The sequence below is a fragment of the Trachemys scripta genome, chromosome 7 (genome assembly GCF_013100865.1).
Source record: "Trachemys scripta elegans isolate TJP31775 chromosome 7, CAS_Tse_1.0, whole genome shotgun sequence".
Lineage (NCBI taxonomy): Eukaryota > Metazoa > Chordata > Testudines > Emydidae > Trachemys > Trachemys scripta.
In genome coordinates, this window is record NC_048304.1 from 36,516,303 (window position 1) to 36,529,560 (window position 13,258).

The 13,258-nt window shown below is 40.8% G+C and overlaps 1 protein-coding gene across 11 annotated transcripts in view; it reads left to right on the top strand.

Moving 5' to 3' along the window:
- The window catches only part of IQSEC1 (IQ motif and Sec7 domain ArfGEF 1), a 676,292-nt gene that overhangs the window by 640,452 nt on the left and 22,582 nt on the right, over nt 1-13,258 (top strand). For all 11 annotated transcript variants that reach the window (XM_034777995.1, XM_034777984.1, XM_034777986.1 and 8 more), the window contains 3 exons: nt 5,239-5,378; nt 7,264-7,293; nt 9,839-9,964. In XM_034777995.1, the coding sequence (XP_034633886.1) occupies nt 5,239-5,378; nt 7,264-7,293; nt 9,839-9,964 (296 nt within the window). The remainder of the gene's footprint in view (nt 1-5,238; nt 5,379-7,263; nt 7,294-9,838; nt 9,965-13,258) is intronic.

Here is a 13,258-nt window from a genome sequence, read left to right on the forward strand (position 1 = left end):
CGGGAGGAGTGGACACATTGCAGCATGTATATGGGAAGTGTATGGCTCAGCATCCACAGCTCTATAGTGGCCAGCTCTGCTAGGGTGCCCCACACCTTTTCAGGTTGTTTATGCCCTAGGGGGCACTAGGAGGGACTGTGATTATCTCTAGTCCTTGCATGAAGGGCACAATAGAGAAGGCTGCTTACGCTTATCCTCCCATGCAAGGGTCAACTCCCATGCAAGGGTCAGGCACAGTCCAATCCACAGTGTTTCTTCTGATTAGTAGCATTTGATTGTGGCAGAGTGTGGGCTCAGTGCAGTAGCAGAACAGACACAGGAGCTACACGGCAGTAAGGACAAAGATACTGGCTGTTAAAAAACAAAAACAAAAAAAACACATACCTTTTTCTCCATAGCACAGAGTAGTTAGCTGCAGGGCAGGAAGAGGGCAGTGGAGTTCATTAGTGGCTACTGGCCAGACTTAGGTCTACATAATTCAGACAGTTGCCAATCTTCCCTTCATATTTACAGATGCAGTTGGTTCATCTTGATGCTGATTAAGTCACGGATACTGATGCATTCTGGAATTTCAGATCTTGACAATGAAAGTGTCATTTGTCCATTTTGTTCCCTGTAAATTAGTATCACACTCTATCCTTGGCAGACATTTTAGTATAGGGTGCAAGCTAAACAAGATTAAATTTAGTATTGTCATTTTAGTTAAAAGTCTACAAAATAATAAGGTTGAAAATGGCCCAATACTCCTACCTTTTATAGTCATTTCACAGATATGTTCTTGACTGTTTTATCAGAGCTAGAGTGTTTCTAGAGGCTCCCTCTTGCTGGATCCCTACTATTGCTTTTTATATATATATAACTTTTGTCAGAGAGAGCAGTCTAGTAGGCTATATTGTTCCTAACTTTTAATGAATGGGTCTTCAGCTGTGGTCTGTGAAGCATTTGCAGCTGCTCACATGGTGCAAGTTCCCCCTTGCTTCCAGCTGCTAAGAAAAGATTAAATACTGTCATCAGGCTACTTATGTAAGCAATTGCTGTAGTTGCCACAGGGATGTTATGTGTTTGCAAATGAGAAAGAAGGTGATCATGAATGGGAGGGGAGATACCTGTTAAGATGTTGTCCAGCCTGTGTTAAAACATTTGAGCTCCCCTGCTTTAAATCACTCACCAGATCTGATGTGCAAAAGGTGTATTTGGATTCTGTCCATGAAAGTTAGGAAGTCAGGAGCAGCTTCCAGGATTCTGTCACACTTGTTAGAATACTCACAATAATTATTCAGTATTAAAAATTAAAACCGCATGATAACAAGATTGATGTGAACTAGTGTAAAATGCTCTTCTAGAGTAAACTGCATTCTCTTAGAATTGATATTAAAACAAGAAATGATTAGCTAAAATTATTTTAATCATTAACCAGCACACTTGTATGAAGGTGTCTAACGTCATCTCAGACTGGATAATAGTTCTTAATTATGGTAAAAGATCTAGCAAATGAGATGGGTGACAGAGAGAATGATGTGTATTATTAGTTTGGTTTGTATAAGATGTCTGGCTATGACTTAAATGAAAAGTTTCATTAAAAATGGGAAAGAAAAGTATTTGATCTGGGATGTGGGATTCGGAACTTCTGGTTCACTAGTTCAAATCCAGCTGAGGTCATTAGTGACCGAAAGTCACTAGAATGTGAAAACTGTTAAGTGGCTTTTGTGAAATGAGTCAGACTCCCTGGGACTCTGTGTGTTGGTGCAAAAGTTTACCTACCCAGGCAGGTCAGCTTGCAGAATGAGGTGCTCTGGGGTGCTCATTCCCTTCCTGCTAGACAAGTGTCCACATCACCAAAACCACCACCACCATAATTCACATTGTTTGACTGGCACCCTTGCTGGTAGTCACCACAGAGAGGCCAAGGACCGAATGGACATGAAGACTGCACTCCCATTTTGCCTGTAGAGCAGGTCAGGGCTGAGGGGCATTGGTGAGGCAGATTGGAATGGTTGCACTGGTTCTGCTCTATGCGATATTGTTCTGGGGACAAAGGTAGAATTTCGTGTCCAAGACCATTATCTGGTAACTTTCATCTGCATTAAATTCACTTAAACTTTAAGATAGTGGGGTTTTTTTTTGTTTTTTTTTGTTTGTTTGTTTTTTGTTTTAATTTCATCTCATAGACTTTAAGGTCAGAAGGGACCATTATGATCATCTAGTCTGACCTCCCGCATGATGCAGGCCACAAAAGCTGACCCACCCCCTTTCCCTTAACTCAGCTGTTGAAGTCCCCAAATCCTGTGATTTAAAGACTTCAAGTCGCAGAGAATCCTCCAGCTAGCGACCCCCGCCCCATGCTGCGGAGGAAGGCGAAAAACCTCCAGGGCCTCTGCCAATCTACCCTGGAGGAAAATTCCTTCCCGACCCCAAATATGGCGATCAGTAGAACCCCGAGCATGCAGGCAAGATTCTCCAGCCAGACCCTCATTGACCATTGATACTATTTACTAGCGATGGCACATTGTTGACCAATTGAATAAAATCACATTATCCCATCAAACCATTCCCTCCATAAACTTATCTAGCTTAATCTTAAAGCCAGAGAGGTCTTTCGCCCCCACTGTTTCTCTCGGAAGGCTGTTCCAAAATTTCACCCCTCTGATGGTTAGAAACCTTCGTCTAATTTCAAGCCTAAACTTCCCCACGGCCAGTTTATATCCATTCGTTCTCGTGTCCACATTAGTACTGAGCTGAAATAATTCCTCTCCCTCCCTGGTATTTATCCCTCTGATATATTTAAAGAGAGTAATCCTATCCCCCCTCAGCCTTCTTTTGATTAGGCTAAACAAACCGAGCTCCTCGAGTCTCCTTTCATACGACAGGTTTTCCATTCCTCTGATCATCCTAGTGGCCCTTCTCTGTACCCGTTCCAGTTTGAGTTCATCCTTTTTAAACATGGGAGACCAGAACTGCACACAGTACTCCAAATGAGGTCTCACCAGTGCCTTGTATAACGGAAGCAGCACCTCCTTATCCCTACTAGATATACCTCGCCTAATGCATCCCAAGACCGCATTAGCTTTTTTCACGGCCACGTCACATTGCCGACTCATAGTCATCCTGCGGTCAACCAGGATTCCGAGGTCCTTCTCCTCCTCTGTTACTTCCAACCGATGCGTCCCCAGCTTATAACTAAAATACTTGTTAGTCATCCCTAAATGCATCACCTTACACTTTTCACTATTAAATTTCATCCTATTACTATTACTCCAATTTACAAGGTCATCCAAGTCTCCCTGCAGGATATCCCAATCCTTCTCCGAATTGGCAATACCCCCCAACTTTGTGTCATCCTCAAACTTTATCAGCCCACTCCTACATTTGGTTCCGAGGTCAGTAATCAATAGATTAAATAAAATCGGACCCAAAACCGAACCTTGAGGAACTCCACTGGTGACCTCTCTCCAACCTGACAGTTCACCTTTCAGTACGACCCGCTGCAGTCTCCCCTTTAACCAGTTCTTTATCCATCTCTGGATTTTCATATCGATCCCCATCTTTTCCCATTTAACCAATAATTCCTCGTGCGGTACCGTATCAAACGCTTTACTGAAATCGAGGTATATTAGATCCACCGCATTTCCCTTATCTAAAAAGTCTGTTACTTTCTCAAAGAAGGAGATCAGGTTGGTTTGGCACGATCTGCCTTTCGTAAAACCATATTGTAATTTGTCGCAATTGCCATTGACCTCAAGGTCCTTCACTACTTTCTCCTTCAAAATTTTTTCCAAGACCTTGCATACTACAGATGTTAAACTAACAGGCCTGTAGTTACCCGGGTCACTTTTTTTCCCTTTCTTGAAAATAGGAACCACATTAGCTATTCTCCAGTCCAACGGTACTACCCTGAGTTTATAGATTCATTAAAAATTATCGCTAACGGGCTTGGAATTTCTTGCGCCAGTTCCTTCAATATTCTCAGATGAAGATCATCCGGTCCACCCGATTTAGTCCCGTTAAGCTGTTCAAGTTTGGCTTTTACCTCGGATACGGTAATGTCAATCCCCACTCCTTTATTCCCCTCTGTCACGCTGCCACTATTCCTAAGCCCTTGATTAGCCTCATTAAAGACCGATGCAAAATATTCGTTTAGATATTGTGCCATGCCTAGATTATCCTTAATCTCCACTCCATCTACAGTCTTCAGCGGTCCCACTTCTTCTTTCTTTGTTTTCTTCCTATTTATATGGTTATAAAACCTCTTACTATTGGTTTTAATTCCCCTCGCAAGGTCCAACTCTACATGGCTTTTGGCCTTTCTCACTCCATCTCTACATGCTCTAACCTCAATAAGGTAGGTTTCCTTGCTGATCCCTCCCCTCTTCCACTCTTTGTACGCTTTCTGTTTTTTCTTAATCACCCCTTTGAGACGCTCGCTCATCCAGCTTGGTCTGAATTTCTTGCCTACTAACCATTTTCCCTTCCTTGGGATACAGGCCTCCGACAGCTCCTGCAACTTCAACTTGAAATAATCCCAGGCGCCATCCGCCTTTAGATCCAGAAATATGTTAGCCCAATCCACTTCCCTAACCAGTCCCCTTAATTTATTAAAATTAGCCTTTTTGAAATCGTAAACCCTAGTCTCCGATCTAATTCTGTTAATCCTTCCATTTAGTTTAAACTGAATTAGCTCATGATCACTCGAGACAAGGTTATCCCCTACAACCATTTCCTCAACGAAGTCCTCACCATCTGCCTTAGTAGCTATGAAGGCTTGCTTGGGGAATTACTCTTGTGGGCAAATTTTGCTATAGTAATTAAAAAAAAAAATCAAAAGTGTAATTCACAATTAAAATATTTCAATCAGTGGATGTATGGTGGTGATGAGGGGGTGAAAAGTAACACTTTTATTTTTTTAATATATAACTGTGCTTTCTTCTGCTGTAAGATTGGCAAAATGCCAATGAATAAGAAAAGGGCTTAGACTCCCTCAACTACTTGTTGGCTGGAAAATTATTTGACTATATTAAGTCATGGAACAGAACTACTTAGATTAACAGGTATATCCGGGATCCCTATAAACAAGGCAACACCTTCTTTATGGTTAGTAAGGTAAATAAACAGTACCTGTGTCCTTATCTTGTTCTTGCTAAGAAGCCCACATTATTGAGCTGTAAGTGTGGAGAGGAGCCAGTGTTTGCTAGTCAGGTCATTGTAAGCCAAAGTGGTAATGAGAGCTGTTGGTTTCTGCAGGCGTAGATGATGGTGAAGACATCCCACGAGAGATGCTGATTGGAATATATGAGCGAATCCGCAAACGGGAACTGAAGACAAACGAGGATCATGTATCCCAGGTCCAAAAGGTCGAAAAACTCATCGTAGGAAAGAAACCAGTAAGTTAATTTTGCACTGAAACTTAAGCTGATTATGCCAGATGACTGAGAGTTGCAGGGCAAGGGATGCTCAGACCTGAGGCTTTGTGTAAATGTAAATTGGACTGGACAATGACAAAATATGGGAAGTATGTCACTGTAATACAATTGCTACAAACATGGCCTTGTTTTCAGAACTTTCACTAAGCAAGTGAACATTTCTCTGCACTCTAGCCTGGACGGTAGCACACATCTATGCATGGTGAGGTTATGATTATAACAATTTTTTTTTTTAAATAAAGATGATAAAATGTATCTGTTTTACCCACATATTCTCCCTGTTAGTTTCAATCCTGAACTTTGGCTCTGAAATGTCTGCATTTTAATCATCTTCTGTGATTATATTTCAAAAGGACTGGAGCATGTTGCTGCAAAGTGATGTCTTAGAAAAACATATTTCAGCTTTATACCTTTAATTAAAGATTTTATTGATGTCAGTATTTCCTCCTCCTTAAAACAGGCTGTAGAAGCCAGTGTTTAAAAGAGAGGAGATCTGTATTGGAGACTGATGTAATCTTATGGTCTAAGAGACAATCTGGGAACCAAGTTCTCTTGAGTTCTAATGTTGGTTCTGAGACTCGCTCCCTCCCTCTCTAGGCTTTCGCAATTCACTTAACTCCTCTTCCTTAGGTTCTCTATCTGTAGGAACGGGATAATAATATTTACTTAGTTCACAAAAGTGCTGAGTATGATTCTGACTGTTTTGTATTTAGCCATTGATTTCTATCCAGGGACCTTGAAGTGCTTCACAATCATTGATTAATTTCTCTTCACAACATCCCTGTGTGGGAGGGAAGTATTTTTATCCCCTTTTTAGAAATGAGGCAACTGAGGCACAGAGAAATTCATGTCAGCATTTTCAAAAATGTCCACTAATTTGGGGTGCCTTGGTTTTTGGATCCCCCCCCCCCAACCTGCAGCTGAAGTCAGTGGGGGTTCCGGGTACTCAACACTTCTGAAAGTCAGGCCATGGAGATCTCATGTTGGGCGCCTTTTGAAAATGACTTGCCCAAAGTCACAAAGGAGATTTGTGATAAAGCTGGAAGTAAAACCCAGACCCTCTAACTCCCATACCTCAATCAGCTGATTCCTGAAGTTGTGCTGCAGTTTTTAATGGATCCTTGTTTCCCATTTGAGTTTCAGCTTGTTACCTGCCATAGGGCGTTTTAGGTGAGTAAGGACAGATTAGAAACTGAGAAAGGATCTCAAGATTTGCCCAATTGTTTGTAAAGAGCTTTGAAGATCAGTGCTAAGTATTATTTATCTAACCTGAGACTATCCCAGTTGGTTTAAAGCAGATCACAGAAAAATATAGCTTAGATCCTGTTTCCTATTTCTGGTGTGGGGGAATTAAGGCATGAGGGAGAACTGAAGACCCCCTGGAAGAACTGGGGGAAGGTGTCACCAAATATGAGAAAGCTAATAGTGTCTTACACCATATGCTTAAGGGGGAAAGGAAAAACGTCTTGACTGTTCTATAGTGTTTTGGGGGGGTCATATTTACTGTCATATAAAACTTTCAGTTGACAGTAACGTATGTATTTCTGCTCCTGTCTGGTTCAGGCACATAGCATTCCAGACACAGGGCTTGATCCTGCAGTGTGCTGAGCCCATGCAGTCAATGGAGTTAGGGACACTTAACAGCCTTTCCGGAAGCAGTGTTTTTTCATAGAATCAGCTGCATTTGATGAATTTTTTTACTGTGTGAAAGAAAATGCAGGAAATAGCCACCTATTTTACTTTATAGGAGTTTACTCATAGTAAGACCATGAAATATTTACTTGCTATGGTACAGTACTGTGTTTCTCTGAAGTTTAACAAACTTGTATGTGTCTTTCTACTGTAGATTGGATCTCTGCATCATGGACTTGGTTGTGTAGGTATTCCTTTTCATATTGATTCATGCTTTATAAACCACACTAATCAGAAGCAGTTTAATATGCAGGATTATCCCTTACTAACACTAATATTTTTCTGCTGTATTTTTGGCTTTTTCAAAATGTAGGCTTCTTTCAGTTGATTTATCTTTTAAGCAAACTTTTCTCACTGTTGACTTAGCAAAAACATGCCAACACTTCCTGCAGAAATCAGTTCATGCTCTAAGGTATAAAGATTTGCTAAGAATTAAAAAAATTTCTTCATGTAGTTTGTTTGTAATTCATTGCCTAGAGTTTTTTAGATTTTGTTTTTTCTCATGCTCTGTCTTTTTATTTGTGCATTACTAATGCAAATTATCACCAGACTATCTAGGGTGCCCTATGCAAAAATGAAAATTGCATTGATTCTGTCCCAAAAGGCACACCCCATCACCTAGCTCTCACTTTATCAACTATTCCTAGTATGTTTCAGTATTTGTTGTTTGTTTCCTAGGAGGATATTGCCAATTAATTTGCAGCTCTTTTTTCAAAGGTAGATGAGTACACCAGGCATTAAATAAAAATTGAAGTCCAACACAAATTCAATTATATTCTTAAAATTGAATCTCCTTATGAAGTGTTCCACTTATTTTAATCTCAGGCTTGTGTTGCCAATAATAGTAAAAACCGTTTTTCAAAAATTATTTTAAAGCAGTGAAAAGCAAATATAAATGCTAATTCCCCATCACCTGACTTAGCTTTGTACTGTGTTTATAACGTAGCACCTTCTGTCAAAAGATTAGATGTCATTTTACAAATTTGACTCTTAATGATTTTTTTTTATTATGATCATTTTCCTTTGCATTAATATTTTACCCTAGGATGATCCAGAGAATGTACTTCTGCATTGCTTTTAATCTGCTTGCCTCCTGCTGTCCTTGTATGAGCAGTCAACATGGAAGCTTTGTTAAGTGTGGTGGAAAGCTTTGTTTCATAGTCTAATGAAAGTATCTATTAGTACTTCCTAGGTGTTTGTTTAGAAATGCCTGCAGACTATGGAAATGCTCTGGAGGACACTTCTGTTGATTTAAGAATGAATACATTTTTCCTTTCAGTTAAATTCCATATGTAGGTCTCACTGTAGTTAACTCTACATTAATTAGGCTCAATTTACTCCTTACAGTCTGTCATCTTGCAGTGGCAGATGCCAGGCTGCCAGCCCCAAGGGGAAGTAAGTCTGTCTGGAGATGGGGGAAATGCAGCAGCATAACCCACCTCTAAGCCCTCTCTGGTGGGAGCCTGTGACAGCTTGTCCAGCACCAAAAGTGGGCAGGTGTGACCTCAAGGGAAAACTGATTCAGCACCTTTTCTCTAGCATTCTCTGCCAGCCGGATTCCTGTAGAGCATTAGCCAGGTTTTAAAACTGTCCTCCCCTGGCAAAAACCCCAGGAGAATAAGTACCGTAATTAATATAATGCCACACGGGTATTGGGGGTGAAATTCTGGCACGATTGGTGTCAGTGGCAAAAATCTCATTGATTTTAATAAGGCCAGGATTTCACCCAATGAAATAACAAAGAGGAGGGGAAGGTGTCCATGTATCAGTTTCTATATTAAAATATAGGCCATACTATGAACAAGTTTTGTGAACCACTGATTTAAAGGAATAGTGTGTACTTACTAATAATCTCTGCTTTTCAGCTTCCTTGGCCTAATAAACCATACTGTTCCCATACGGAATCAGAGGTTGTAATAAAATAGTTAATTTAAAATAAGAAAAACAAGTCTAGGTGCAAAGGAATATTCTATGCTTTACATGAAAATATAAATTTAAAACATCCCTTTTTAATAGGATTGGCAGAATAATCTTATTTGCATTTGAAAGACATGAAGTCTCAGTAGGTTCAGAATAACTATTTTCTGTAGATGTTATAGGCAGGAATGTTTCAAGGAAGAAAGTGGGAAGTTGTTATTGGTTTTCTTATCAGCATGAGAAAAGAAGTCAGACTGAAAATGCATTTACTTTTTCCTGATGTGCATGCCACCTTGCCTTGATGTCACAAATGTATAGATTGAATTAAACAATTAAAAACAAAAAAACCCACCAAAGCCTGGTGTATTCACCATCTCACAAAAGGTGAAATAATTTTGCGTCCCCTGTTATTTGGTATTAGATATTTAAAAGTGTGCAGCAAAACGGAATCACTTTGCTTTGTGATCACACTTTCTGCTTTATTTTACTCAATGTTTTATAGCTATATACAACTAGGGATTGCTCCTGCTCCTATTGAAGTCAGTAGCAAAACTCCCATTGGCTTCAATGTGCAGGATACAAGTCCCTACAGAATATCTGACCTAATGATTTCATTGTGTTGTGGATCTGTTTCAACTCTGCAGCAGATATATCTGTGTTGTTATATTATTCATCCTTTGATGAAAAACAGTCTACTATTGGTCTTAAAGAACTAAAGATATTAGAAGTATTAGCATAATCATAAAGACTTCAGGCAAGAAAGATGCTCTTTATTAACTGAGATCAGCATTGTACTTTTCTGTATACCATAGGTTCTCTCTTTACCCCACCGGAGACTTGTTTGCTACTGTAGGTTGTTTGAAGTTCCAGACCCAAATAAACCTCAGAAGCTTGGTCTGCACCAGCGAGAAATATTTTTATTTAATGACCTCCTTGTGGTATGTATTTTCAGATACAATGTATTTTTTTAAGATAAGCTTTTATTAGCACACAGATTCTGATAAGTAGAGAGACTTCCTAAGTATACTAAGAAATGTGTAGAAAACTATATTTTCATTGCTAGATTTCTGCTGCCATTCATTTGTTTATCTTTGCTTAGAGGGAGACAGCTTAACCTTTGCCCGGATAGTCTTATCATATTTTTGGCACCATGGCTGAAGGGTATTTTGCTAGAGAGCTTTACTAGCACTATCAACCAGGTTTTCTGGGACATGATGATGGTTTTTCTTGCTTATAAGGTCCAGCTTTCTAAAATGCAAATGTTTTGCAGATCTTGCTAAAGGCTGGGGGCCAGACTTTTAAAGGTATTGGGGTGCATAAGGTGTAGATGGGACCTAGCGGGACTTTCAGAAGTGCCTAGGTGCCTAACTTCTATTGATTTCAGTGGGAATTATGCATGTAGGTACATCTTTAGGCACCTAAATACCTTTAAAAATCTGGCCCTTGGTCCTTCTTGGAGCTGAGCACTATCTGGATGGAGCTTGGTGCTTTGAACTCCCATTGATTTCCATGGGAGTCAGGGCACTGAAAAACCAAAAGGCCATATGTGCTAACAGGGACAGTGTTATGGATCTGGATTTAAACAGCTGTAAACTAAGGATTTTGTATCCTCTAGTTATCTGCAACATAGGTTCCCCTTCCCATCCCATACGCGCACATACACACCCCTTGGAGGAAACAGAAGAGTTTAGTTTACAAGGGGAAGTTCTTGTCTGAGCAGTGAGTATGTCCGTGCAAATATGTTGAATTTTAGAAATTGAGTTCTACTAGTTGAGTTTATCCTTATAATAAATTAAATCAGTTCTAGCAAATCTACAGGGAAAAAAGCATGTTCTTATGGCTATGTATTGCTTGCATGAATATCATTAATACCTCCTTACATCTAAGCCCGTCATTTCTCCCAGGCCTTTGGTAAGGGATACCAGCCACGGTTTTGGGTTATTTTTATTATCTAGCTTTAGCTGGCTAGTAGCTGTTTGAGTCAAGATGGGCTGAGGACTCCTTTGTTTTGTATTGTGCACTGTTTGATTTATTTGTAGGATGGACACCCAGTGCATGAGACAGGAGACTGGATTTTTATAATTCAAATGCATTTAAAAACTAAGAGTCATGGATAAAATCAGAGACACTATTTAAAATCCAAATTGTGTTCTAGTGACCTGTGAATATGATCTTGAGCCTCAATAGTCTAGGAAGAGTTCGTGTCCAACTGTTCATAATTAAGGCTGCGAGTCTGTCACGGAAGTTACGGATTCCATGACTTTCTGGGACCTCTGTGACTTCTGCACCCTGCAGGTGTGCCTGACCCCAGAGCCACCCGAGCAGCTCTGACAGCCCTGGGACCAGCCGCACCACTCCACCCCCCTGCAACAGCGGCAGTCCTGGGGCACCCCCCACTAGCAGCACTGGTGGCGGTGGTCCTGGGCTGGCCCCTGCCAGCACCTGCAGTGGTGGTCACAGCTGGCCCCCCACCCCTGAGATCTAGCAGGTGCCTTGGAGCACCCCTCCCCAGCATCCACCACGAGCACCAGCGAGTGTCCCAAAGTCCTCCATGAGCACCAGTGGGCACCACGGAGCTCCCCCAGCACCAGTAGTCCAGGTGCCCCCTAGCGCCCCCAGAACACCCAAGATTTAGTCAGGGATATATAGTACAAGTCATGGACAGGTCATGGGGCTGTGAATTTTTGTTTATTGCCCATGACCTGTCCATGACTTTTACTAAAAATACCTGTGACTAAAACGTAGCCTTGCGCATAATCACTGATAATCTCCGAAATGTATATTTAATCAAGTACATAAAAGGCTCTTACAAGGAGGAGGGAGAAAAATTGTTCTCCTTAACCTCTGAGAATAGGACAAGAAGCAATGGGCATAAATTGCAGCAGGGGCAGTTTAGGGTGACATTAGGAAAAACTTCCTAACTGTCAGGGTGGTTAAGCACTGTAATAAATTCCCAGGGAAGCTGTGGAATATCCATCATTGGAAATTTTTAAGAGCAGGTTAGACAAACACCTGCCAGGGACGGTCTAAATCAGTGGTCTCCAAACTTTTTTGATCGCGCACCCCTATCAGTAAAAAAAAATTTTGAGCATGCACTCATTGCCGCGCTGAAGCAACCAAAAAAGCAAAAAAAGCGCTCCTCCTGCCACGCACCCCCAAGGATCCTCTTGTGCACCCCACTTTGGAGACCGCTGGTCTAAATAATACTTAGTCCTGCCATGAGTGCTAGGGACTGGACTAGATAACCTCTCGAGGTCCCTTCCAGTCCTACAATTCTGAGATTCTATGATTTTCTTTTGAAACCTGAAGATTCTTTCTCGTTACTACTATTAGTTATAAGAAAGTGGTTTGGTACAATAGTTTATTGTTGCAGAAAATATTTGTGATAATTCCAGTTTACCTGTTTCAAAAAAGGCTCATCTAGCTATTGAGATGAAACAGGAAAGGGTAATTACACCTGGCTATTGATCTGTGTTCAGTTGATGTGTTATGATCCAGACGTGTCTATTCCCTTGAATATAAGTTGATTATGTTGAAATATGTTTTACAGTTGATTTTCCTTCCCAGCATACATTTAGCTTGACCCAGTGTTTTTAAAAATACAAATAAAAGGAGTGATAGTGATCGGTACATTGCCTGCTCACTATTTATCATTTGTACTCTTACTCAGAGCTTGAACAAGGCAGGCTTTCCTTCAAAAATGGAAAAATTAACCTTCAAATCCAAATGTGATCATGAGTGTAAATCAATGCAACACTGTCATCCTCTGCAAACAGTCTGTGTTTTGTCTCCCTTAGTCTGATGCTAATAGCTTTGCCAAATTGTATCAGAGTGAAAACTGACCAGAGTCTCGTTAGTTATCAGTGGTGCAAATGGGGAACTCTATATCCAGAAGTTAAAATTAACAAGAACTGAGTCAATTTTATTCTGCCAAAACTTGAGCAAGCTGTGAGCTGCAGCAGAGGTAGGATCTAAGTCACGGTGGAGGAGTCCCAAAAACAGATGTTAAAGAGCAGGTTTAGTTGTTGTTTGTATTTCTTTAGTGACTAGTGGCCTCAGTCAAAATCAGGTAAGTGCTGTACAAACACAGTCTAATCGGACAAGAGAGACCAGGGCCAGGAGGAGAATCAGAGGCAGTGGGAGGTGAAGAGACATGGCCAAGGTCACATAGCAGGTCAGCAATAGATCCCAGAATAGAACCCAGGTCTCCTTAGTTCCAGGCCTGTGCCCTG